General features: G+C 41.5%; 2 protein-coding genes across 2 annotated transcripts; one reads left to right on the forward strand and one right to left on the reverse strand.

The window, feature by feature from the left end:
- Window positions 1-3,045: 3,045 nt before the first annotated feature.
- LOC147880123 (serine/arginine-rich splicing factor RSZ21-like) lies at window positions 3,046-19,495 on the reverse strand. The gene is made up of 5 exons (XM_087371747.1): window positions 19,257-19,495; window positions 18,778-18,866; window positions 5,365-5,629; window positions 4,489-4,641; window positions 3,046-4,401 (listed from the first exon to the last, which is right to left on the reverse strand). The coding sequence occupies exons 1-5, from the start codon at window positions 19,343-19,345 to the stop codon at window positions 4,353-4,355; spliced, it is 645 nt and encodes a 214-aa protein (XP_087227873.1). The 5' UTR covers window positions 19,346-19,495; the 3' UTR covers window positions 3,046-4,352.
- On the forward strand, window positions 9,399-10,829 carry LOC147880124 (uncharacterized). Its single transcript, XM_087371390.1, has 4 exons — window positions 9,399-9,673; window positions 9,782-9,961; window positions 10,152-10,373; window positions 10,544-10,829. The coding sequence occupies exons 1-4, from the start codon at window positions 9,399-9,401 to the stop codon at window positions 10,827-10,829; spliced, it is 963 nt and encodes a 320-aa protein (XP_087227516.1).
- Window positions 19,496-27,945: the final 8,450 nt, after the last annotated feature.

The raw sequence follows: 27,945 nt of genomic DNA on the forward strand, positions 1-27,945 counted from the left end.
CATAGTTAACAAAAAAGGGATTATCTGAACTTCATGGTGGATACAACTCACCTCAAGGGAGGCATCTACTGATAGTCATGTTGATTGGTAAGCATGGACCTATGAAATCAAAATCTAAGCAAAATGGCCTTTCTTGATAAGTATGTGTATCCATCATTAGTTTGCAATTCTATGGCTTTGGTTGTTCTTGGACTTCCTTATGGGGTTTGGTTGTTCTAACTGCTCAGGAGGGATTTATGGTAGTCCTTTTGCAAAAAGTCAATAATGTCATATAGATATGGATGCTCAAGAGGGTTTCAACTCAAACACAAATCAACTTAGTACATTTTGTGCAAAGTGAGTTATTTTATATTAGTAAAACTTTAGGAATGAATCCACAACAAGGATTTCTTAATATACATTCTCCTTCAATTTATAAACACTAGTGCAATTCACACATTTACCACACAATTATTCTTCTCTAAGCATTGGTTTAAAAACTAGAATACAAGTCCCATCTTTCAAGATGCATGCCTTTCCATAATAAATTTTTTAAAGTAAACTATTTTAGGGTATACCATGGCAATGAATACAAAATTTGCATTTGGATTCTCTAATTGGTTTTCATCTTCATGTGTTCCTGATGAAAATCATTAACTTTCTTCACTAATATATGATATTTGTAATTCATTATTAAACCAATTATAATTAATTTGTGCACACACCTTATGGCTAATGGTTAAATAGGGCATTATTTCAAGTGGAGATGCCTTCCTCTTCCACCATCACCACTATTTCCATTACTACTTGTTTATTGGGCTCAATTCGTGGGTTTCATTTTTATTTGTTGGTAAAAGGTTGTTCACACTTTTTAGGAGACTAAGGTAAAATGTTGTTAGTACTTTCAATGGGACTAAGACCAAAGTCAAATATGTTGAGCAATTGTTGGCACTTTAGACATCCATTGTAATACTGTCATCATGATCAATAAGAGGAGGATGATAATGCCATTAAAGGCTACTATAAACAATCTTCTTTTATGCAATATCTTGGTCTTTAAGAGCCTTCAAACACCTACACCAAGACATAAGCCAAATATATCGAAGCATTATTCTTCTACAAGTGTCTTGTCTTTAAGAGCAATAACATCAAAAGCCTTCAAGCACCTATGAAACATAAGCACAATCATTAAATACCTCTAACTAGGAACGCCCACCAACCTTTCTTTCAAAAATATAAAACATGGGTTGTAAGAACAAAAAAATCACCAAAAAACCATTTCAAATTTGCAAAAAAAGTACCCATTGTAACCTGCTTGAGATCCACAATCTCAATAAACTTTGAGATTAGAAATTTAAAAATTGAAGCTAGGTGTGCCTATGGTCAAATCACTCGGAATGAAGTTTGAAGTTTGGAGGTGGAAGGAGGAAGACTTGGTAGAATGGGGGTCCTATAAGGCTTTAGCTACTTCCATTAGAGGCGAGATCCAAATGTTGCTGCCAAGGTTGAAAGTCTAATAAAATGCTAAAGTGGTAGGTTCTTGCTACAACCTCCATTGTCATCACCACTCTAAACATAATACAAGAAATAATAGCATCACAAACTACCCTCCCAAAGAATCACACAATCCTCATAAGGTTTTCGTAAGCGACATGCAAGAGTATTCACTCCAATCCATCCTAATTTTATTCATTAACTAGTATGTCTCTCGTGTTCCCTTAACAACAATTAACCTAAGCTAAATTGTACCTACTAATAAATCAACCTAACCTAAGCCTCTCCTCTCTGCCTAGCAACCTCCCTTAACTTTTGCCTTGCAACTCCTCTCCCTTCTCCCTTTCCAAGTAACACAAGAAGACGGGCATACGAAAGCCTCAAAAGTGCCAGCTGTTGATAGGAAGAAGAATGAGTTGGCGGCGAACTCGAGTAAAAAAGACCAGCCAACCAGTTTCCATTCCTTCAAAGGAGTAAAGAAGAGAACTCATTGCTAGAAGCAGGCTGATTACAAGACTTCTGAGAAGGAAATCCGTCAACGATGGTGCTAGCACAGATGGGTGATGTATATTTGGATCTGGAGGCAAGCAAGAGACCAAGGTGATATTTTGGTAGCATGTCCACAAAACGTCAACCATAATCATTTATCTTTCACCTACAATATGTAATTACAATGAATCCTCAGAAAACGCCAACCATCATCATTTATCTTTGCACCTATGATCAAAAAACCTACAATTAATTAGGCAAAGGACATCAAAAACCAACAATTATCTAGGCACAGCAAAAACCACCATATTGACTAAGAAAAACCTCACGAAAGAGCGAGTCTCAACTGTGGGGGGGGGGGGGAGAGAGAGAGAGAGAGAGCAAGAGCACACAGACAGAATTGAATGGATCACCAATTGAGAACCATGATCCCAACAAGCCACAGCCCACACATTCCATCTACAAAGGAAAACTCAGTTTTATCATCATGCACCATGGAGATTACAGTGTAGCAATGTGCGCATGCATGTATACAAAAGTAGTTGGACTTTGTAATTGAATACCTGCAAAATTATGCATGCATGTACACTGTATAGAGGCATGCTGTGCATACCCTTTCAAGTGCGCATGCACAAGTTTTAAGTTACAACTTTCTCCTTTTTCAAAACTCGTGAGTATGCCCATGTTACATTATGTTAAATGATGTACCTGCTAACAGCAGCCTCAAAATGTGATGTGCCTTTAGCAGCAGCCTGCAACTTCTAACAAACAACTTCCTTCATGTGCCTTTTACAAGCACGATTGCAGAAGGTATATGTTGTAGACATCTTACTCCAGACGGAGACATCATAGGGTCCAAGACAAGATCATGTTTTCCTTTCTATCACACTAGCAAGCAGTATCTGTGCAGGTCTTGTATAGCTTACAGGATGGTCATAGTCTGTTTCCTACCAATCCCAGTACCAAGCTATCTATCTGCAGACTTCAGGAATGAGAGAGAGAGAGAGAGAGAGAGAGCACACTCCGTCTTTACCTTGGACCAATAGCAAATAACAAAGCTCCACCTTAACACAAAAAAAAATTTAGTAAATCAAACCCCATCTTCAAAAGAAAGAAATCTATCCCAAAAAAAGTTAAAGATCAGCAAGGCTCTTCCCACTCTATCCCAAGAAAAGGAAACATGATTTGCATCAAGATGGAAAGCAATTACATTGAAATTGAGCACAATTTAGCAATACCTGCAAGCATAAGACAACAAAATTCATAATTACAACACACACCAAGCTTCAAAGCCTGCACCTCTGTTCTCCGCAGATGTAGACGTGATTCCACAGTCTGGTAACAAAAGGATGATGGCGTAGACAGGAAAGACGTATATCAACACCCACAACAATGAAGCCCAGACAAAGTCTGTAACCATATGCCTTCTTCAAAGACGCAGCCCCTCATACGCATATTTATCCAGCACACCGATTTGTAGAGGTTAAGATGTGAAGACACCTAGATCCTATGCAAGCCGGATGCAAACACCACTCCAGAACCAAGATGAAGAAGTTGCCGCACAAGAAAAGAACCACAAGGAACAGCAGATCTGCACTGCTTCCAAGTCCTAGGTTGAAGAATGTAGATTGGAGGACAAACAGAGTGAAGCACCGGGAAGAGCAGTGCATCTGCAGAATAGAGATTCTCCGTCTTTTCTCTTGGCACAAAAGGGCCCTCCAACCATCCCAGCAGCCTGTGTAGTGTGCATTTTACGAAGGATTTCTGCTAGAAAATTGACGAGAAAGGCCACCTATAAACAGCCAGAATGGAAGGTCCCCTTTTCCAATGGTGATGCAGTTCAGGGTGGCGATGCAGTTCACAAAACGAAGTAGGATTTCCAGGCAGAAGAGGAATGCAGTGCAGAGCCAGGCCGTACCGATCCATAAGCAGAAGCATACCTCAACACACCACAAAAAGGAATCCTAAGTGAGTTTGTTAGGGATTAAAGCTTTTAGGAAGCTTAAGAAGCTCATAATTAGAATTGTAACCAGAGTCCTTTTCCAAAAAAAGAAGTCCAGAACACCAGACAAAAAAACCACAGGGCAGAAACTTATCCATCTCAGGCAGATGAAGCTTCAACAATCCACCATCCGCTGAAGAAGAAAGCCAAAACTGGATGCAGTTGAAGTGCAATCATACGAAGACAAACTTAGCAGTTTGATGTAGCCAGCACTTTGCAGATCTGATAAATGTATCAGCTGGAGCCACAAGGCCACAGCTGCCAATGAAATCAAGCACCTTTCAAAACTTTATCAGTAGCAAGTGTGCCCTGACCATGATTTGTAACGTTTCCAAGGTCGACCATTCTAAATAATAGCAAACCCCACTTGCTCACTTCATAGCTTCCATCAAGGACTAACACTTCTGTTATACCGACGATCCCTTATCTGCGGACTCCTGATCAACAAATGAAAAAAAACATGTTAGAAAGTAGATGTACTCCTGTACAGGAAACCTTCATAGGCACCAACTGCAACTGCTTACCCATTTGCAGGAGGAGATCCTTTATAATCGCGACGTCGAGGTGGGGGTGATTGGCTCAGGCTACGGTCTCTGGGAGGAGGAGAGTAGCTTGGTCGTACAGGAGAGCGGCTCCTTCCACCAACACCATAACTTGGAGCTCGGGGACTTTGGCCACTGCTAAACCAGAGAGAATCGGTGACTCGGATAGAGCTTAAGGAGTAAAATACAAAATCTGAGAATATATAGGTCCCTAGACAACAATAGCATCACAATTCCTAATCGAAATTACAATGCATCATTAAATTTGTTATACCAAGGACTAGAACCTCCCAAATACTGCAATTAAGAAAACCAGAAGTTCATCAAGCTAAAGCAGAGCCCACGCATCACTAAGTGCTAGAACCGAGTGGAAAAACCTATCAGGCATAATCCCAAAGTTCATTGAGGTAGGAAGGTGATAGGATGCAGCTTCCCAGGAGAAATAGCATGCAAATCTGGGCAGAGATAAGTTAACCTAGATTAAGCCAAGAACTTCTAAGCACTTGTTACAATTTAAAAACAAGTAAAATCAATCTGACTGCTCTAGTAATGACCCTCTCAGAATTGTAGAATCCATGTGCATGACGTGTTCCTTGGATGGATACCCGTTCTACAAACCATAGTGCATAGCTCCATCAATGAGCCTTGCATGCTCAAGTGTCAGTTCATAAGAACTACCAATAGTTGCACGACAAGCAAATATTCATTGAAAAGAATCAGGCTTGTCACAAAGAAAGTCATAAAATGAAGAACAAGAGCCAACCAGCCATGGCAGCTGTTCCATGGTATGGTGCAAACATTGTTAAGAGAGAGAGGTCACAACTAACAAAACTATGACTAGCAAAACTTAGAGCAGACCTGCGTCCATAACTTGGGCTGCGCCTGTAGCGAGGACTGCGACTTCGAGCTCGAGCTCCAGTACCAAGACCCCCAGGTCCAACACGTAAGCGACACTCTCGAGCAAAATGGCCAGGTTCTCCACATTCATAGCATTTCATATCGTCACCTCCACGAGCACGGGGGGCACCACCACCACCACTGCCGCCGCCACCTCCCCCACCACCACCTCCCCCACCGCCACCGCTGGAGCTACGAGAAAGTTCCACTCGCCAGCCATTTTTTCCTAATATCATAAAACACAACCTCCCATTAAATGTAGAAAACCATACACCCAAACTTATTGCTGAAGGAAAAGAGAAACCCTGAGAAACAAACACACACAAAATGGAAATCTGCATGCTAATGAGTCATAATGAATTACGTTGATTGTAGGCATGAATACTGCATAACTTTTTTTTTAAAGACAGAACAACATAATTAACTCTGAAACAAAAATAAAAAAGCTAAATCTGTTTCATGACTTAGAAATTGCATTGGCCTTTTGCAACACACTCTTACAATCTTTATCGTGTTCCTTGGCTACGATGCATTCTCCTCACTGATCTATTTGCACAGAAATATCCATGCATTCCTTAATCTTGGATGGTATCCTTACTTCTAAAAGGCTAATGGAAGCCGCTTGAACCCTAGTTAGCTACCCAACTGAACCTCAAGACATGCTTCCCCTAAGATGGTCTCTCCAGCCTACAGGATAGATGGACTAAAAGTCACCTGCCAGGACATTCAAGACGAAGTCCACCCTAGCCAAGGACGGCATTTGAGAGACAATTCTCAGCATCACTGCCTGGAACATCTGGGTAGCGCATTCCAGCTTAGTGATGGGAGGGCAACAAAATCAGCCTGCAGCTACCCTCGTCAACATTTGCTTAATCATATCATACCTAAGAGCCTTGAACGGCAGGAATGTTTCTAAAACAACTCGACTTGTGCACTTTGGATGCCAATTGCAGGTTGGTCCATTACGCTTGCTTCGTGCATTGGGCTGTCCCCCATGGTGGTGTCAATAATAGTGCTTCCTAGAGTAGTATTGTTTGGGTGGTACTTGCCGATGAAATGCATGAGGAGGAAAGGGCATGCGCCTAGTACATCAGCTAGGGGACCTCAAGTAGGCTGTGGGCTGCGGACCATGCTGAAGCTCGATGGCACACATGCTGGTCCAAGGTATGCCAAGTAGCAGCGGGTTAATGCATGTACACCCACAACTTTCCTGGTAGATATATATGCAGGGCGACACAATTTTTGTACCGTTTTTGGACCATGATCCTGGTTATGATGTGTACATGCTGAACTTTGCTGGTTTTTCCCCTTCTAGGGTTGAGATAGCTAAACATATACCTATTAAAATTTAAAATACAACATCATCCCCCCCCCCCCAAAATAAAACAAAACAATCCAAAGGTGGACTCATCTAAACTTAGACGCCTTGCATGACATGGGTGGAAATTTGATATATCTTTACCTACTTTAATGCATGGTAATGCATGTGCCTTCAAAGCTGAACAGTTCATCTCCCCAAGGCCACACGTTAAGGCATGTGCATGCATGCGTACTCGATGGAGCTGTGAGCACATCTAGTTCCAGAATGTGACATATATGAGAACCATGCAGCCTCTCATTGCAAACCGCTTTAAGTTCTTATTAAATGCATGCATGTCACCTATACATTCTTTTGCATTACAGAAGCTCCAACTAATATAGGCCTCACATCAACTTGGTAAATCTATCTATGCTTTCAGTGTTGTGTCTACAAGCTCTCATTCTGAGCAACTCTAAGAATCATAGTCACATGAAAACGCGTTTCGTCCTGTCGAAACATGACGAAACGTTTCGTGCCGAAACGTTTCGAAACGCTCCCAACGAAACGCGTGTTTCGCCCAAATCTCAAAATGGCGATTTCGCCCGTTTTTTTGTTTCTGCCCTTCGCGAATCGATTGCGATCCTCCCGCCTGAATTTGTTGCTAGTCCGCAGCCCGCTTCTGCTCCCTATGCTACCTACGGTGAGCGCTCACGTGAGCTTGTGGCTCGTGACGCTGCTCCGTTCGGCGTTGACCTGCAGCCCAGCACTGCCGCTGCTCCTTTGACTTGCAGGCTGCTTGCAAGGCTCAAGCTAGCTGCTGCTAGCTACCACTAACACAAGGCCTGCAATCGACTCCCACGCTCTGACGCCATCAACGATCTACAGGCTGCAATCGAGATTCATCATTCGACTCCTACCGGTGACCGTCCACGCCTAGGGCCTGCAGCCTGCTGCCATCGACAGTCCTGCCCACCATCCCCTTTGTTGCTGCTGTTTTTTGGTTCTGCTCAAGGAGCAGCACCTGGATCAAGGAGCAACAGCCCAATTTGCCCCAATTCTCTGTTTCTTCCCAAATTTCAAGGCCTTCTCCATCATGCCTCCTCGCAAGTCTCCCACTCAGCGTGATGTTTGGCAAGATTCAGTTCTCGTTAGCAAATATGGTACCTCTGGCACAAAATGTGTGGTTTGCAAGTATTGTGGGGAAACAATTCGAGGAGCATCAAACCGGGTGAAGGCACATTACATTTGGGAGAGAGCTCAAGGAACACATGGCTGCACTCATGTTCCAGAAGGTATTTTTTTGGCCCATGGTGGATTGCCATCAAAGTTTGAAGAGGTCCGGTCATTGCTCCTTCTACCTTTGCCTTCGGAGATAATTGATGGGAAGGTGCAAGAAGCCAAGGAAAGTGAAGCGCTGAAAAGAGGGGCCTCTACTTCAACAAGAACCTCAGTTCAAGTGTCTTCTCAAAGTAATACTGGGGCTTCTTCCCAAGTTCATATCACCCCGGAGTCTTCTAACATTGGTGAGTCTTTACCCAATGTCAATAAAGATGAAGCTCCCTCGAATGTTGTGGCTTCTCCACATTCATCAAGCTTTGTTAGTGTTGCTGTGGGTCATGAGAGGATCCCAACATCCTCCCATATTCATCTCAAGGCTGCAACAACAAGAAAGAGGGGAAGAGACCTGCCAAGGCGCCAAATCACCCTTGATGCTAGCTTTGCTCCAAAGTTGAAGCAAGAGGCTCAAATAGCTGAGCATCGTTTCTTCTATCAATGCAACCTTGCTTTCAACATAGCTCGATGTCCAGCATACCAAAAGTTCCATCGTGCACTTGTGGCAGCAGCCGCAGCAGGAGCTACAGGTCTACAACCAGCAAATTGTGAGTCCTTGAGAACTACACACTTGACAAACCAAGTGAGGCAGATTCAAGAGGAGCTTGTGGGTTTGAGAGCTTGTTGGGAGCGATATGGTTGTAGCATCGTGTCAGATGGATGGAGTGACACTGTAAGTTATAAGTACAACCCTTCACTCTTGACTCTTGAGTCTTTGGTAAGATTTGTGGTGGCTGATTTTAGTATTAACAACAAATGTATGATTTACTTATGGATCTTGATTCTTGTGACTTGGCAATGTGGCCAGCGGCGGCGCCACATGATAAATATCTTGGTCTCATCTTGTGCTGGCACTACATTACTTCGTGTAGTTGATGCCTCCACCCCTGGCTTGAGTATCACTGGGGAATGGATTTATGGACACATTAAAAATGCCATTGAGGAGGTTGGGCCAGAAAATGTGGTCCAAATTATTACTGACAATGGCTCCAATTGTGCCAAGATGGGAGAATTGGTTGAGAGAGATTATAAAAGCATTGTTTGGACTCCATGTGCTTCTCACTCGATGGACTTGATGATGGAGGACATTGCCAAGTTGGATTGGGTGCAATCTACTCTTAATAAAGCAAGCCAAATCATCAAGTTCATAACAAGAAAGAGCATTGCATTAGCTCTTTTCAGAGCAGTATGCAAGTATGATCTTGTGAAGCCATCTAAGACAAGATTTGGCTATCTCTTTCTTGTTCTTCAAAGGTAAGTCAACATCCTTTTTTAGCTAGCCAATTGAGAGTTAATTTCAATTTTCAATTCTTAATACTTATGTATTCAAATTTTGATTCTTAACTTGTCCTAAACTTGTAGGATGACACAAACGAAAGATGCGCTTAGGCGTCTCGTTTGTAGTGAAGAGTGGGAAGCTTGGAGAGGAAGCCGCAAAGCAGAGGCATGTACAATCACTTCATACATCTTGGACAGTATGTTTTGGGAAGAAGCTGCAGCCATAAAGGCTGCCATTGCACCTTTGTACTTCATTTTAAGATTATTTGACCATGAGGGAAGTACAATGAGTCATCTTTATCACTACATGCAAAAGCTTAAAGAGAGTATGCTCAATTGTAGATCTCTCTCAAGTCATAGGTATGCAAACTCTTTAGTGATTCTATCATGACTCATGAGCTACTACATAGAATTTAGAGAATGTTTATTTATACATAGTATTGAAATTTAATATATTGCAATTTACAGGGCGGATGATCTTCGTGCCATATGGACAAAAAGATGGAACTGGTTTCATAAACCAATCCATATTGTTTCCTACATGGTGCATCCATTGTACAAGCAGGAAAGTCATTGGTCCGATATTGTTCTTATGAATGGATGGACATCCTATGTGGATACAGTTATCCCCTCTGAAGAGCAAGGAATGTGAGTACTAACTCCTAAGTATCTTGATTCTTAATTCTAGACTCTAGTATATTGTACGATCAATTAGCTTTTACTTGCAACCTCTTTTGACTCTGGCATGCATGCCTTTAAAGTCTACTTCATGAATCATTATCCTAATTCCTATCTAACACTAAAGCAATGTCCATGACTCAACTTATAGGATCGAAAGAGAGTCTGTCCTCTATGTTCATGACCGTAGCCAATTCAGGCGAGATGTGGCTATGAGTCTAGAGCAAAGGAAATTTGCTGTATCATGGTGGGAGATAAATGGGCGACTTACTCCCACTTTGCAAAGATTAGCTCTTCGAGTTTTATCACAGGATTGTACTAGTGGATCAGCTGAGCGCATATGGAGCATATGTGCGGACATCCATACTAAGAAAAGAAATAGGTAATCCAACTTATAAGTTATGAATGGTTGGATGCATTTCTTGAGTCTTGAGTCTTCTCCAATTTTACGAATCATGACTACTTAGAATCTAGATTCTAGATGCATTTTCAATCTTGTTTTAGTTCAAAATATTTACGTTTTATGTGATGTAATCATGTATCATGTTACAGATTGAGCACATCACAGCTTGATAGGTTGGTCTATGTAAATGCCAACCTTCGTCTCTTGGAGCGGTTCAAAGACAAAGAAAGTACCAGTGGGGCTGAAGGGGCTGAAGTGTTACATTGGAAGGTGAAAGAGGTTGATCCTGAAGTTCTAAGAAAGCTTGAGCAAGGCTTGGCTCGAGGGGAGAATATTGATATATCATTCGTCCAAAGGCGCAGCGATGAGGATATAGCATATGATTTCCTTCGAGAGGATGAGGCACGCTTTCGACGTGTCACACGTTCGCAATAAAGGGTTATTGCACAAGCATCTACTAGTGCACCACCCTTGATTGCAAGCATTGGCACTTCATCTTCACCACGCTGTTATAGACGCCGACGAGATCGTGGTCGTACCCTTATTACTAGTGGTCATAGTAGTGATTCCTTTGAGGAGATGGTAGCAAGGGTAGAGGAGGAAGAGAGTTCCGATGGCACAGAATCCACAGATGAAGATGCAGATAGTGATAGTGAACTTGGTAGAGAGAGTAGTGAGCACTGAGTAGTTTCAAATTATGATTTGTTATCACTCATGCTACTCATTTTTGGAACTTTGAAGTTTGAGCTTACAACTCGTCACTTTGGGAACTTATTATTTCATATGTCTATTTTGGGAACTTATATTTACTTGACATTTTGGAAAGTAATGACTCATATATCTAGATTCAAATTTCAATGAATCAATGATGTTCATATCTCTAGAGTCTAGATGCTAGAATCCAATGTCCAATGTCAATATGCTTTTAAGTTTTGACTCCATAAATATTAATTGGTCTAAATTTGAAACTTGAGAAAGGAGACTTGAATTCTGATTCCTGAATGTGTTTGTGTTTTGGATTACCTAGAGGCTAGACACTGGGTGTCTTGACTAAGGACTTGTCACTTGACACTTGTATTTCTCTTTGTTCACTCTAAACTTGAATATAACATGTCTTATCTGCCCCTATCCTTGTATATATCAAGTATCATTTCGAAACCTATCCGTTTCGTCCGATGATTCGAAACGAAACGAAACAAAACCTGTCGAAACCTCGAAACAACGAAACGGACGAAACGTTTCTTGTGACTATGCTAAGAATACGCAGAAGGGTTGCAAATTTAAAATCCTCTTACACCAATCCTGCATCATATGACCCAAAGACTCCACCCGTTCAATTCTTGCAACAACAACCTGGGGGGTCTAACTAAGAGGCATACCCCCACCCCTCATCAGGGATGCATCCACCGCCTCCACCTCAAATGTATGGTCCTCCCTTAGATGCTTACCCTCAACAAGGAGTATATCCTCAACCTCCGCCTAGAAGAGTTCCCCAGCCTCGCCCACGAGCCCCCCTCCTTCCTACTCCCCCGGCCCCTCCTGCTAATGAACCTGGAGTCAATGACCTAGCCAAGGCCCTAAATGATCTTCGAGATGGTGGGCATCAGAAATCAAGCCAATTGCCCTCCAAGAGAACGTGCCAATGTTGTGTGCTACGAGTGCCACCAGAAGGGTCTTTATTCCCAGCCTCAGGGCTAGGTCCTCTGATATGAAATTATCAGTAGCCCTTCGATCAAATAAAATTAGTGCTTGCTGGTCTCTGACTTTGCCCCATGACAGCCATTAATTGTTAGCGCTTTGCATGCAAATAACACACTGTGGACTAATTCTAGTCATGGTGGGCGTCCCCACTGAATACATGTGCACACCTAAACAAATATAAAAATATATATTTATTCTCTGGTTGACCGGAGTCAACGCTCTTGATCATAATTAAGGAGCTTTGACCAAGGGTCGAGACGCTTTAATTATAGCCAAGTCTCTCCAACCGAAGTTGGCACAACTCTCCAACCGAAGTTGGCACATTTTGGTTAACCGTGGTTAACCCTCTTGGCGCATGCCAAGTCTCATTGACCGATGTCAACACTCTCTGACCGTAGTCAGCTCTATGGTTCTCTGGTTAACCGTAGTTAACCCTCTTGGTAATAAACCAAGTCTCCCCGACCGAAGTCAGGTTTTCTTGACTAGAGTCAAGTATCTTTGACTGTAGTCAATTCTTTGACCATTAAAAGAACTCTTTAACCATAATTAACACATATAAAACTCTTTAATTATGATCAGATAAATGGTCAACTGTACTTTGACTTAGGATATTTACATTGTGGTGACATTATGCATTGATTATAGGAATCTCAATAAAATTACTATAAAGAACAGGTTCCCTATTCCTAAAATAGATGACCTATTGGATGAACTAAAGGGAGCAAAGTTGTTCACCAAGATTGACTTCAAGATACCATCAAATTAAAATGAGGGAAGGAGATGAGCCAAAGATAGCTTTCAGAACTCAAAGAGGGTTGCATCAATTTAAGGTGATGCTATTTGGGCTGACCAATGCCCCAGCTACCTTTCAAGCCTTGCTGAATAAGATACTACAGCCATACCTTTATAAATATGCCTTGGTATTCTTTGATGACATACTGATCTACAGCAAATCCAAGGAGGACCACCTTGCACATGTGAAACAGATTCTGAAAGTTCTCAGATTCCATCAACTCTTTGCCAAGATGAGCAAGTGTAGCTTCATGGGGGATGCAAATGTGCCATTTTCACTGGATTCTTTTCATCCCATGTTACAACAGGTTTTTGACCCTGTGAATCAAAAATTTCGGGTGCCGGCTTATATTAAGAAGAATCACAAGGGCAACAGCTTGTGGTGTGGTTTCTACACTACATCAGTTATTACAAAGCAATAATCTTAAGCTGAAGGATTTTGTGTTTGATTCTCCTCCACCTTGATATGTAACTTTTTACTTGGCGGCCTCATGAGTTTTCCTCTTAGGCTTTACTTGTAAATTTTTTCTTTGTACTTATTGGTGGGTTTTTACCTCTTTTCGAGGTTTCCCACATAGAAATAAAAGATTTTACTAAAAAAAAGTGTGTTTGGTTGTTTGGCTTTCATTCTCAGAGGCAGGGATATGATTTCCAACAGGTAAGCCTAAGAAGAAGGGAATACGTCATTACTGCAAAAAGCCAGGTCACTACATTGGAGAATGCAAGAAGAGGCTTGCAAAAGAAAAGAAAAACAGCTCCGGTATGGCTGTTTCAGATTCAGCTCCTCGTGCATCTGACAATAAGCAAGCTACAACCAACTTTGTGGAGCACGACTATGCCTTCTTGTCTTGCATTTCAGACTCTCAGTTGGCTGCTCCGGATACTACAGCCACTTGTAATGATGACTCTTATGCTTTTCTAACATGCAGTTATGATTCTTCCAAGGATGCATCAGCTTTCAGTGTCAATGAGACACAAAATACATGGTATTTTGATAGCGGTGCCTCAAAGCATATCACTTCGAGAAAGTGTCTTTTCACATCTCTGCATCCATCTCCCGTTGGTAAAAAGGTCACATGTGCCAACAACTCCTCCTATTCAGTTCGTGGTACAAGAGAAGTTGAACTTACAGCCATTGATGGCTCAACATTCAAAATTTCTGATGTCTTGTATGTGCCTGGTATCACAAAAAATCTACTTTCAGTGTCCACTCTTAACAGAGCTGGATTTCAAGTCATTTTTGAAGATGACAAGTGTGCAGTCCATGACAGAGAGCATGACTATGCCTTGAGATTGTCTGACACTTTGTTACGTGGTCTTTTTCAGCTTAACATGTATGAGAAAAGACCAGCACATGCTCTTGCAGTTTCCACTCCTACTGCTACTATGCAGAATATGGAATTATGGCATGCCAGATATGGACACATGCATTATGGCAACTTGATGACGCTTCAAAAACATGCTATGGTTGATGCATTGCCTCCTCTTGAAACACCTCCTCCACATGCCTGTGAAGGGTGCATTCTTGGTAAAATGCACAGATTTCCTTTCAAGAAGGATGGATCAGTAAAAGTTGTTCGAAAATTACAGCTTATACATAGTGATGTCTGTGGTCCCATGAGGACTCCATCTTTGGGTGGTCATCTCTACTTTGTCGCTTTTATAGATGACTACTCCAACTACACTTGGGTTTATGGGCTGAAACACAAATCAGAAGTGTTTATGGTTTTCAAACACTTTGCAGCCATGGTTGAGAATGAATCAGGACTCAATATACAGACATTACGCATAGATAGAGGAGGGGAGTATTTATTTGCAAATTTTGATGCATTTTTTAAAGACAAGGGCATTGCACATCAGCTTACAGTGAGGCTAACAACTCAGCAAAATGGCAAAGCTGAGAGGAAAAATTGTACCCTTATGGAGATGGATAGATGCATGCTAAAAAGTAAAAAATTACCTCACAAATTTTGGCTTGAAGGTCTCATGTGTGCCAATTATGTTTTGAATCGGGCTCCCGCAAAAGCTTTGAAGACCAAGACTCCCTATGAAGTTTGGCAAGGGAGAAAGCCTTCTGTGGATCATTTTCGTGTTTTTGGATGCCTTGCATATGCTCATGTGCCCGTTGAGTTTCGGCATAAGTTGTCTGATAAGGCAATCAAATGCATTTTTGTTGGGTACAATGCAGAGAGCAAGGGCTACCGTCTCTACAATCCTATCACACGAAAGATTATTGTCAGTAGAGATGTTATATTTTAAAATTCAGCTCACACTCGAGCTGAATTTGATTTTCCTACTTCTTCCGATGATGTCTTTGAGGGATTACTACCCATTGCCTTGGGTTCTTTGAGGGATTACTACCCATTGCCTTGGGTTCCCTTGCTGATAGATCTAATGCAAATCAAAATTTTCAGATACCTCCACAGGCTCCGATTCAGCCACAGAATATCTTACCACCTCCACAAGCAGTGGAAGAGGTTGTTCAACAAGAAATTGCAAAATACATGCAGCAAAAACAGTTCCGAATTGGCTGTTACAAACTCTCAGGGAGAGTAAAATTGATGCTCCATTACCTGGCAGAACTCGGAGTGTAGTAAGGCATGGGGGGGGAGCTCTTTCAGTTGAATCAGCTTATGCAGGTACTCTTCTTGATGAGGAGGAGCTTGAGACATTTGAAGAAGCACAGAATAATGTGCATTGGATGAATGCCATGCACGATGAATTGCAGTCCATTCGAAAAAATCAGACATGGGAAGTTGTCGATTTGCCACCAGGTAAACATGCCATAGGTACACGGTGGGTTTTCAAAGTCAAAAAAAAGCCAGATGGGTCCGTTGATCGGTACAAGGCAAGGCTGGTTGCAAAAGGATATGCTCAAAAAAAGGGCATAGACTATGAGGAGACTTTTGCTCCTACATCCAGAATGACAACCATCCGGTCAATTATAGCCATGGCTGCAAACTTTAAATGGAATGTTCATCAGTTGGACATTAAAACAGCTTTCCTTAATGGAGACTTGTTGGAAGGGGTTTATGTCAAACAACCTCCGGGCTTTGAAATTTCAGGAAATGCACTTCAGGTATGCAAGCTGAATAAAGCTTTGTATGGGCTGAAACAAGCCCCACGTGCATGGTATGCCTAAATTCATGCCTTTCTGACCAGCAAGGGGCTGCACAATAGTCCAACTAAAAGCACCCTCTACATCAAAAAGGATGGGGGGGATATTTTAGTCATCATTCTTTATGTAAATGACTTACTGCTCACAGGGTCAAATGAGGATAATATTGCAGATTTTAAAGCAGAATTGCAGACCACTTTGGACATGTCAGATTTGGGGCTGCTACACTTTTATTTGGGGATCCAGTTCACTCAAGAGAAAAGTGGCATCGTTATGTCTCAATCCAAGTATGTGCAGAAACTCTTGAACAGATTCAACATGCAGAATTGTAAGCCCATAGCTACTCCCATGGAGCCAGGGCTGAAGCTTACAATGAATGATGCAGGTGAATCAATTGATGTCACACTCTACAGTCAAGCTGTTGGATGCCTCATTTATCTCTCCAATACACGACCTGATATTCAATTTGCAATTTCTCAGGTGAGCAGATATATGCACAGCCCAAAGACTATGCATTGGCAGGCTGTAAAACGCATCTTCCGTTACTTGCAAGGTACCAAGTCTTTTGGCTTGATGTTTCCCAGGGGGGGTGACTTGCAGATGCATGCCTACAGTGACTCAAATTGGGCTGGAGACTATGACACTAGGCAGTCCACAAGTGGCAATTGTTTCTTTTTTGGCAAAGCTTGTATTTCTTGGTTGAGTAAGAAACAGTCTACAGTGGCTATTTCATCATGTGAAGCTGAGTATAGGGCAGCTTTCACAGCAACAGTTGAATGTGTTTGGCTGCGTCGTTTATTTGCTGATCTTCATCTTTCATTGGAGGGTCCTTCTCCAATTCTCACTGATAGTCAAAGATTGCAGTGGCAAAGAATCAGTGTTTCATGCTCGCACGAAGCACATTGAGGTTCACTATCACTACGTCAGAGAGAAGTTGCATGCAGGAGAGATCAGTATGATCTATGTGTCAACACATGACAATGTTGCAGACATTTTCACCAAAGCACTTCCACGTGAAAAGTTTGAGGCATTTCGCAGTGCCCTGAACTTATCTCTTTTTGGTGATTGATCATTTCCTTATACATGACATTGGCACTGCAGGGGGGAGTTAGAATTATTGTTATAATTTAGCAGTGACCAATGTAATAAGTAGGTTAAGGACACTTTTTCCTCATTTTAGAGGTTTTTTCTCCTAACCACAGTTAGTTCACTAACTACGGTTAGTGAAGGATAAGGTTTTGTCACTTAGACAAAACCTATCCCACTCTTCAGTTGTAACACACTCTTCTATTGCAACTATTGCTTTCAACTCTCACTCTCCTACTCTCTTGCTCTCCTGCTCACACACTGTGCTCTCACTCTCCAACTCACAAAAAATACAGCTTGCAGTAGGGTTTAAGTCTGCAAAGGCTTTATTGTGGTGGAAGGAACTCCGACCCAAGCCTGCAACATGAAAGAATTCGAAGGGGTCTTCAAGAAAGAGTTTCTGAAGGAGGAGGAAGATTACGATATCGTAGGCAAGCTTAAAGCCCTCGATATGTCCAAGCTGGATCTGACTTTTGAGGTTTACCTTCACAGGTTTCGGGATTTGCAGACCAAAGCTTCAAAGATGGATCCAGTGACCTTGTTAGGTTTTTTTGTGGATGGTTTGCCTGACTCGTACAAGTTACAGATCAAGAACAACAAGTGTACCACTTTACAAGAGGCCATGAATTACGCGCGCATATATGATGATACCATGGCCAACGCAAAGAGAACCACAGTTACCGACACGGGTGGAAACAACAAGAGAAAGTTCTTCCAATCTACCACTGGTACCGGGGAGTCGAAGTCTTTAGACAACGCCTCTAAGAGACATTCGACTCAGGCGAAGAATGATAATGCCCGTTTCCTTCGTACCTTGAAGCTAAAGAAAAAAAGATGTTGCTTCATATGCGAGCAGTGGAACCACATTAGGAATGATTGTCCTAAGCGCAAGAATCAGAAGCAAGCGTCGGGAGCAAAGCTCCATGCAGGTCCAAGTACCAGAGCTAAGGGAGCTAATCAAGTTTCGATGACAAGTATTTTTGTAAATGTCATTACCTGTCCACTTTCTTATAATTGCACTTTTAATAATTCGTTATTCGGTTCCCATGATCTTTTCCCAGTTTATGGAGAAGTTTGGGACCAAAGAATTCATATTCTCTTTGACCCGGGCAGCTCTCACAACTTTGTTAATTACAAACTTGTGCGATAATGGGACTGTCCACAATACCTAGCGATCAAACCTACGAGGTGCAGCTTTCAGTTAGGAAGCAGTTCTAGGATCGCAAGATTGAAGCGCTTTCTATCCGGATTCAAGACTACACAGTAGCTCTACGTGCTATGTCAACAGGTGGACTTGTTAATCCGAATAGAGTGGTTTAAAACCCACGATATTCGGATTGGATGGAAGAAACATACTCTTTCTTTTTTGGATAAAGACACGCAATTTTGCATTCAGTGTGATAATATTCCCTCTTCTCAAGAACCTATTGTATCTGCATACATATTTTGCCTGCACTACTTATAAATTAAGCACAATGAAGAGAATTAAATATGTGCCAAGTCTATTAGCTCATCTTACAAGATCGTGCTGATGGATTGCGTTACATACCAACCTCTTTGCTTTTCAAATTAACCCCTATAGCCCATATGCTACATGTGCATTAGTCTTATGGAGCAACGACCACAAACAAAGTTCATCCTAGCTCTAGTTCCAACAATAAAGAATTGGAGGTTAACAGAACGCACCATTCAATGCTCTAATGGCATCAACAGCATCTCTGCGATCCTCGAACTCCACAAATGCAAATCCAGGCGGCTTGCGTGCCACCCAAACACTGCAGCACGCTTCAACGGAAACTAACGTATAATCAAGAAAGGTCACAACGTGAGTTTGAAAAAAATTCAAACAAAACACATAAAGATAGGCGTCGACAACTAACTGCGAGACTACACACTAGTCCTCGCCACAGAAGTACTGAATCTCAGTGTGAAACAACGATTCTTACTGACGACAAATCCTTCGCTCAGCCCGGGACGGACGCATAATGTACTCTTTGTTCCGGGAGTTTCCAGATCAGAAAGGTAAGATCGCAAAAGATGCAAAACCATCGTGGGCGTAGTAGGGAGGAGAAAGGAAAAACGCTAAAGCCGACATCGAAAGGCGAAGAGTTGAAAGATTGAGCAACCAAGCGAAAAAAAAACAGATGCAGCTAATAGAGAGCGACCTCCGCAAGACGCCATACATCCGGAACTCATCCTCGAGGTCCCGTTCTGAGGCTCGCGGATCTACGTTTCCCACATAGACGCGCGACATAGCTCCGAACGAGAATGCTGTGCTGTTCTTGTGGCGATGGAGCTCCTTGGCTGTGTATAGGGTTTTCCTTTCCTTTCCTCAACAACAGAAAAATTTAACTTAGCACTGCCTCCTTAGACAACAGAAAAATTTAACTTAGCACTGCCTCCTTAGACAACTGTTCATAATTTAGCTGGGTCACATGTATAACCGAGCCTTTTGTGAATTTATTTATACCTCATCATTTGGCATTCTTCAGGAATTGGCCACACTTCTACCATAGCCACCTTCTTCGAATCGAGTTCAATTCTATGAGAATGAGGAGTAATAATGAACCCCACTTACTCAAGTTTACCATGCACAATTTTCGTCTATTTACAAATACATTGGATTTCCTCAAAGGAATGTTGGCAATAAAATGTCCTACAAACTTCCCGATATACGGGCATAGTAAGTCATTCATAAGCGTGACGAACATAGCAAGAGGATTGGTAAGCCCAAATGGCATTAACAAAAAAATTATGCTTTTGAGATTTGACAGGCGTGCTTGTTTTATGAAAATGGTCAGTTTTTAAAGGGTAAATGTCTTGGACAATGTTCACTCCCTTTTTACAGGCTTTCGTGGAATTAACAAAGTTTGTCAGTTTCTTATACGTTGTGCTCATTATTCAATGCTGGATTTTGTCTTGTTGGTGTTAACCTCATTCTTTTATGTAGATCATGGAAGATTCTGAGGAAATAATATCTTCTAAAGATGAATGTAGATCAATTTCTTGAGACTATCACAAGTTGTTTGCCTCCACCCTCGGAGAAACCAAAGGAAGAACACAATGAATCATGAAATATGTAGGTCAAGGATGGTGATGAAGCTCGAGAGGGTGATGAGCAGCAATTTGGTGATGATGAAGTGGGGAGTGATGATGGAGAGTGGGACAAATAATCTGTATACCTTGGTTCAGAACTATTGATCCACTACATGCTTACAGCTTCAAGCTTGCTAGGAGAATCAACTATGAGCAAATTTCTGGAATATAGGAAGGACAATGTAGTCTACTATAAGTTGTTTTTGAGGTCCAAATCTTGTCTACGTCCATGGCCCCATAAAAGTCTAAGGTGAAGAAAACAAATGTGAATTTGGGAGGTATGCAATGGGGAGGTATAATTATATTGGGGTGGGGTTTTCTACCCCGCCCCCCCAAAAAAAAGTTGGTAGGTGAGGCCACAATCAACAAAATTGCAGAAAACTTCTACTTTAAAATTATCAAAGACTACTTATTTTTAAAGATTCTTATAAGGTTCGGGAATGCATTGTGTTTCGTTGTCTAAGATTGAGGACCATTGTTGCTTGATTGAGTTTAGATCAACTAGCATTAAGTATTATGGGTATTTCCAAGTCTCATTTAAGCCATCAATGTTGTTCTATACCCAACTTTTGGGTTGAAAACTTATAGTTAATGCCTTGGAAAGTAAAGAAGCTAGATTAGCATGAGAATGTAGGGACAAGACATGGTCAAGACGCTTACAATTAGACATGACTGATATTCATGAAGACAATATTTTAGAGAGCGCCTGCTATTGGGATGGAGTCGAGCGACTCTTAACATTCCGATGGCTATCTAAAGGCTTGAAGCTACTCTGTTTAGTTTGCTTTTACCTTGTAGGTTTGTGTAGGTGATTGCATTCATTTAGATGTATTTTCATGCTATATAGTGGACATGTTGTTCTGTCAAATACATTTGCAAAGCTTTTTCTTGGAAAAGTGTTATTGGGAGACTAAAAAGCATCTAACTTGTCTTTATACAATATGATTGTAGCTAGATTATGAGGAATTGGAATATTTATTGATTAGGGGTCTCTTCAAGGCTTCATGATGACGGTATGCATCTCTCCTCCACAAGTTTGATAGAAACTAGGTACAAATCCCTTTGTTTCAATGGATGCATGCGTAGGTATGGGTGTGGATACTTATGCATGTGTGAAAGCATATGTGTGCAACATTTTGCAGTTTCCCTTTGGCACTCTAGTGCTTGCTACCTAGAATAGAATTGGTTGTATTCTTTAAGGTGACCGTGTGTGTGGCTGATGTACTCAAGCCTTTGTTTGTATATTCATGAAAGGAAAATGGATATGTTCCTTGAACCGTAGAGTAGGATTTGTATGTGTGTTTTGTTGCATGATCAAAAAGCCTCCAAAAGTTGTAGCAAAACTTGACTAATTGATTATAATTTATCTGTAACTATGAAACAAGAATGAGCTCCTTTTGACTCCTAAGGATGGTCATTCAGCTAGGAGAGGTGGCATCTGCTCTAATGGTATCGGAATGGGCTTTTTGTGGGTCCATATTCTCATAAACTTCTTGCAAAATCGTGATTTAACAAGATTACACATAAGAGAGAATTAATAGAATTTCATGGGTGTTTTTTCCTCATCCCTTCATGTTGGTTGTAGATATGCACCTAGGTGTGCATTGGATTGTTGGGACTTGGGCTCCTATAAGAACTCCTCAGTATGTTGTAGCACTCGTACACTTCTATTTGCTCTCCAATGGTACAATGGTTTGCAGACTGGAGTGGCCTTAAACACCCAATTTTGAACTCTAAAGGCCCCCTCGCTAAGGAGGTCATTTTAAAAGAAAGTGCTTCATGAGTATGATTTATTATCTATAGTAGAGTAGCTTGAGCTTTATAGCACTAAACTTGCTTGTCCGGTCTATATAACATCTCTGTAAGTGGTTTGTAGCATTACTCTTGCCCCATAATTTTGACGAGACTACTATTTGCAAGTGACCAGACACCCATAGATTGGGTCGACCATTGTGCATTCAATGCACTGTACGGTCGACCAACACAGCTTAGCAAAAAAGTCATACTGTTGACTCACGTAGCATATGAATAGTCACTTACACATGCCTATTCCAACCTTGTGTAGGTTATGCACCAACTATGGACTTGCCCTAATCTAGAGCCTTTGGCTGAGCCTATTTTGGCCCCAATGCTTGCATGTAGTCATTCCTATGTGGCCCCATATGGCTACCCTAAATTGAATTCAATAAAGAGATCTATATTTGCAACCAATCTACTACCCACATGGCAACCTGAACCAACCTCATTTTCCATTCCTACACCATACGTCATCCTCACCACTACTTAGTTTATTGGTAATCAATTAACTTAAATAGGTTAGAGAATGAATCAAAAAGTCTAGTCTAGATTTCTCTCAATGGACTAGGTGAAGATTATGATTAGTTTGTAACCACTGCCTTCATTTGAACTCATGATAAATACCCAAGAGCGCATGAGAATAGGTGCCAACACTCTTTCAAAAGTTATGCAACTAGGTACCCTTTTTTAAGGCAATCTTGTAGTATGTGCCAAAAGCCCCCAATGAGAACTCCCTCTCTCCATATGGAAGGCTTGCTCCCCCATTCTCCTAGCAACTGAGAACTTTGCATAAACAGTCTCCCCAAAGCAAACTACTAAAGTCAGAAGAAATGCGTTGTCGCCACCACTACAGGATCTAGGATTGAGGCGAATGGATTGTTAAATTCCTCCATTTGTGCAACTAGTGCTAATGAATAGCCAACTTTTGGGAAGTCGAATTATGGGAAGTTGTATGCTATATTTCGATCCGTGGTCCACATCTTTTTCAAATTGGGCCATCTCCATCGTCAATGTAGTGGCATGTAGGTTGGGTCATTCTCCATTCAAACCCTGCACAGTAGTAGGTCTGCCAAAATGTTGCATGCTTCAAAAATTTAAGTTGTAGACCGGAATCGGCATCATGCAGGGTACTTGTTTGTATTTTAGCCTATTGTAGCTGCCCCATGTATGTCGATGATTCTTTCGCCACCATTTTTGGAAGCTACATTGGATAAAGCTCAGTGAGAGCTCACACCTCCATGATGTCCTTTCCAAGTAAGGTAGAAACTCTATAGCTTTCCTTTCGATCTATTGATGCTTAGCACATCCTTAATCGTTTTGAATGAAGTGATGGCATCGTACTAGGTATCATGGTTGGGAGTGGTGTCCTGCGACAGCTGTTGGTCTCCTGCATCAAGTGGGCACTATTCCACTTCATCTTGAGCCTCTTCTTCATAAGGCCCCTCCGCGCCTAAGAAGATCATGGGTTTCAATATGTTGTACCAGTGTTTGGTCCCCATGTCTTTCGGTCCCTTCTATTTGACAAGTTGTTGTTGCGTGTCCATTGTGTCGTGCTGTGATGTGGGACCTCTGCTTATGTTGGTCCCCGTGATGGTAGAGTTGGGACCTGTGCCATGTGTTGTGTCAGGATGTCAGGGTGATGGTGGTTGTGGTGTGAAAGAGAAAAGGTTCCAAGCCACATCCATATCATCGGGTTGAACCTCAGTAGGGTATGCCACATGTGAATAATCAAATTGACTTATACCAATTTGAATCATACTCTGAAGGGCTTGGATTATATTACTGTACAAGACAATGATGCCGCTAGGGGGATATCTTTCACTGGCTGCCCTAATAGGCGATGGAATATAAGTTGGCATCATGTTAACCATACCCTTGCATCCATCCAAGACTTCTTTGGAGGATTTTTGTATTGTAGGGTTGGTCTTCTAAGGTTGAGGGCTTGATAAGCTCAAGGAGAGGTGTACCCATGGTGGAGTTTATGGATTCTTACAACACTCTAGTCCATGCCATGAAGTTATCTACAGTGGGGTGGTAAAAGAGAGTGAGGATTTCCATATCAACATCCAAGACTATGTCCTCATGGAAGTATGCCATAGCGATAATTAGATGGTCTTGGGTTATGGTGTGGTGGAAAATCTCTTAGAGGTTGTGTAGGGTAAGAGTGTTGTCAAAAAGTATATCATGTGGGAGAACGACAGCGACTATTGTGTGCAAGAAATAGGTGAAAGTGTCATGGACCAGGCGTTAGGTGAAACAAAGGGTGGAGGCATGGGACGACACTTCTAGCAACCTCTCGTGGATTAGACCTCATTCTTGTTGTGGAGGTCGTCGCTCGAGTTGCATGCAGGTCCGCCTCGAGTGTAAAAATTTATTGTTCACATTGGTGGGCGATTCCGTGCAGTTGGGCACCTAGTGTTGCTTGTTGCTGCACTTGGAGTTCCAGGTCTCTCTTGTCTTTTACGACCCAGGCATGCTATTGTTGGTCTAGCAGGGCCCATCTGTGCAATGCCTTGAAGTCGTCCTAGAGGGTATCTATGAGGGACCACTCTGTAGCCATGGCTTTAAAAGAGCTGCTTCCATCTGCTTGAGCCTTGTGTGGGACTATAATAAGTCAAAGTTGTGCAGAAGGAAAATCTCTTGCCACCATTGAAGACATTTTTTGGTAGGTATTGTTGGCATGTGATGACCATGGAAGCCATCTCCTTGCTCTCGCAGCCTGGTTGTCTTCCATCGGCATTTTTTTGTACCCCTCTTGTGAAGCGTAGGCATTGGAGGTGCGAAAATCCATTGCATACTAATAGACATTTGGAAGGAATTGGGGTTGGAGAGACGAGGGTACAAGGGAGAGTCCCATGGTTGTATATTTTTTGTACTCACATGTGAGCTTCCAACAGTAGGTTCTTGTGTATCTACCAGCTTTTTGGGTATCCATGGGGATGTTGCCATCATTGGCCCTTGGTTGGCTTGCATCTTTAGGAACTGGCCTTTCTTCGTGGTTTAGCTTGTCCCTTTGTGGATGATGAATGGGATTGGAGAGGTGGAACATCATTATTACTTGGCTTTGGCATAACCTAAGAGGCAGAAGTGGAGACTGTATCCTTTGAGAGCTAGTAAAAACTCTTGTCTTTATGTGTTCTTGGTTGTTGATGTAGTAGGCCCATTCTTATTCATCGGTATGGCTTCAGCTAAATTTGAAGTAGTGCCGGTCCCGGTGATGAGACTGCTAGGACCATAGACTATTTGTCAGCTTGCTTTACTCCAAGGAATGCTGGAATGGAAGTCACTTCATCGATTGTGACAATTGAGGTGTTGCCATCGTTGGTTAGAGTCGTCGTACTTTCTTGCCAATCAATTTTGGCAGTTCACTTCCCAGTACCATGTTCTCTCGGGAATGACCTGCTCATCTATGGCACCTGCTGGCATAACATAAAATCTACTTGCCACACAATGGTTATTAATGGATAAAAAGATTTTGATGCAACCTATATCGGGTGAGATTTTGCCATTTACTGCACATACCATAACAGGCATGGGTTCCAGGGTTACTAGTTACTTTGAATGTTAGGAGCTTAGTACACATCTTGTAGGAGCTCAAATTGTGGCTGGCATCAGGAGCGATGAAGACGTCGGGGCTGAGCATATTGTTTCCCTACATAACTAAAAATTAGCTTGTACCCTTACAGGGGCAATGGTCAGGTCCTCCATGGGGTTTAACCCTTCCCTGGATGCTTTATAAATTGATATAAGTCCTAAAATTTTAGCTTTAGCATGATGTGCTCTAGCCTCTTCTAATGCTTGCCATTTCATTCGGGCAACTTCCTTTTTAAGTTCCTATTCTCGATGGATGGCCTGTTTTCGATGGATGGCATGTGATGTCTTCAATGTTAAGGGACCATAGTAGTGCTTAAGCTTACTACCATTAATATAGATGTCCATTTATGTACCATCAAGGGTTGTGATTCTGCAGGACCCTTGAGGTGTGATCCGTACAACTCGATATGGACCCATATCGCGGTATTTCAACTTTCGCTTGGTGTTCCTTACGCTATATAGAAGTGCAAGATCACCTTCCTTTAGGCCCTTGTTTTGTAGGTTGTGGTTAAACCATCTTTTGTGGCATAGCTTCTCTCTTTTTATGCCATAGGCCGCTCTTAATCTTGTTTCATCAAGATTTTCAAGTTCGATTAATCTCTTAGGGATTGCCTCGTTGGATATTTGATACTCTCAACCCATAGTTGAGAATCTCCCACATAACAGATAAGGCAAACTGCAATGCGTAAAGAGGATTTCTTGAACTCATGCAAGGAGAGCACCTGAAGCTATGATATAATGTGGAAAAAGATGAGTGCAAAATAATGGTGGATTTTTTTCTAGAGCATTGCACATGTATCAATTAAGCTTCTTCTAATGCATCCATTTATGGGTAAATTAAGCTATAAATATCACCATATATTAAAGTTTTAAGAGCACCATTCCGTAGCTCCATAAGTGTGGAGTGCATTTTTAAAAAATTTTTTCCTTTTCAACCAAATTAAAAAAAGCTCCAGTTTACCCTCATACATATGCTTACACTTGTAGCACAATCTTGGACACCCCCTAAACCATAGCAAAAGCTCTTAGTTAGTTGAGTCTTTTGGTTTGTGGGAAGCTCAAATAGTGAACTTTCAAATGAATCACACAATACACAATGAAGAGACACATGAACTACTTGCAATATAGCTACACAATTGCATGTATCATAAGTAATACCAATTATAAAATGTATTGATTGTGTTGGGATACGAGGATCAAAATTTATTGAAATAAAGTCATTCAATTGTATTCAATTTTTGAGATCAGTTTGCAATCATATGTCTAGTCAGTTAGTTTGAATTTTTGAAAATATTTGTTAGCTTTACAAAGAAACCTAGGATTTATCTCTTAGCCATTTTCAATATTCTCAATTATCCTATACAATCCAGATAGCATTTGTTGTTTATATTCATGGATCAGCTTTCTCATTTAGATGTAAAATACGATTTTTGGATTGTACTATATAATTTGGCCATGAATTCATCTCTTTTCAATACATTTAAAGGTCATAAGGAATGCTCTATGTTTTAGCAAAGACCAAGCCATGCAAATGCATTGCACCATATATAAGGGTGGATACACACCACTAAGATGTGCTTGAACTCCACCAAACCTATGGGTAGCCAAAAAATCCATGGTATGGTTGCACCCATTACACACCAAGCCTCTAGTGCTCTACAAAACATGGTCTCCTCAATTTTAGCACTTCAACTATGGGTAAGTTTTTGTTAGACGATGAAACATAGTGATTGGTTATAGAGTGCCCAAACTTGGGCATCCCAACCTCCTTGCCCATGATGAATTAGAAAGCCACGAGTGGGACAAGGACTCCAACATGGCAAAGTATGAGAAACTATCTTTGATATGCAAAGCAAGATTATGTTTTGTTTTGCATGGATTCATTGGTCCACCATTCATGGGTCTAGCTCACTCTGACTTGCTAGGTAGCATTTGGTGTGTAACCACCCTAATTATATATACATGAGGCTTTGTAAAGCACAACATAGTTATTCTAGAAAGCACCAAAGTAGAAGAATGAATTCATTATAATGCCTAGTCTATGACTAGAAAAGGAGAAAAAACTAATGTATTGGCATCATTGTATCCTCTATATGGGTAAGCTGTCCTATCCATGGGATCTCGGTTGGGATCTAGTCCCTTCCCTCTTGAAAGGCAAGTGTGTGTGTGTGTGTGTGTGTGTGTGTGTGAAGAATGGCAATGGAAATTCTCACCTTAAAATTGGTGATTGTTTCAATTTAATGGATTCCCTCGTGCTTATATGAGTTTGTCGAATTATCTAAAAATGTAGTTATTTGACTTGTTTATTTGTGGTTATTATGCTGTTTTTAGTTACAGTTGCTTGCTTCATGTTAGACTTGATTGATG

Source organism: Dipteris shenzhenensis, chromosome 33 (genome assembly GCF_047967505.1).
Source record: "Dipteris shenzhenensis isolate YYH24624 ecotype China chromosome 33, Dip_SZ_1.0, whole genome shotgun sequence".
NCBI classification, from domain to species: Eukaryota; Viridiplantae; Streptophyta; class Polypodiopsida; order Gleicheniales; family Dipteridaceae; genus Dipteris; species Dipteris shenzhenensis.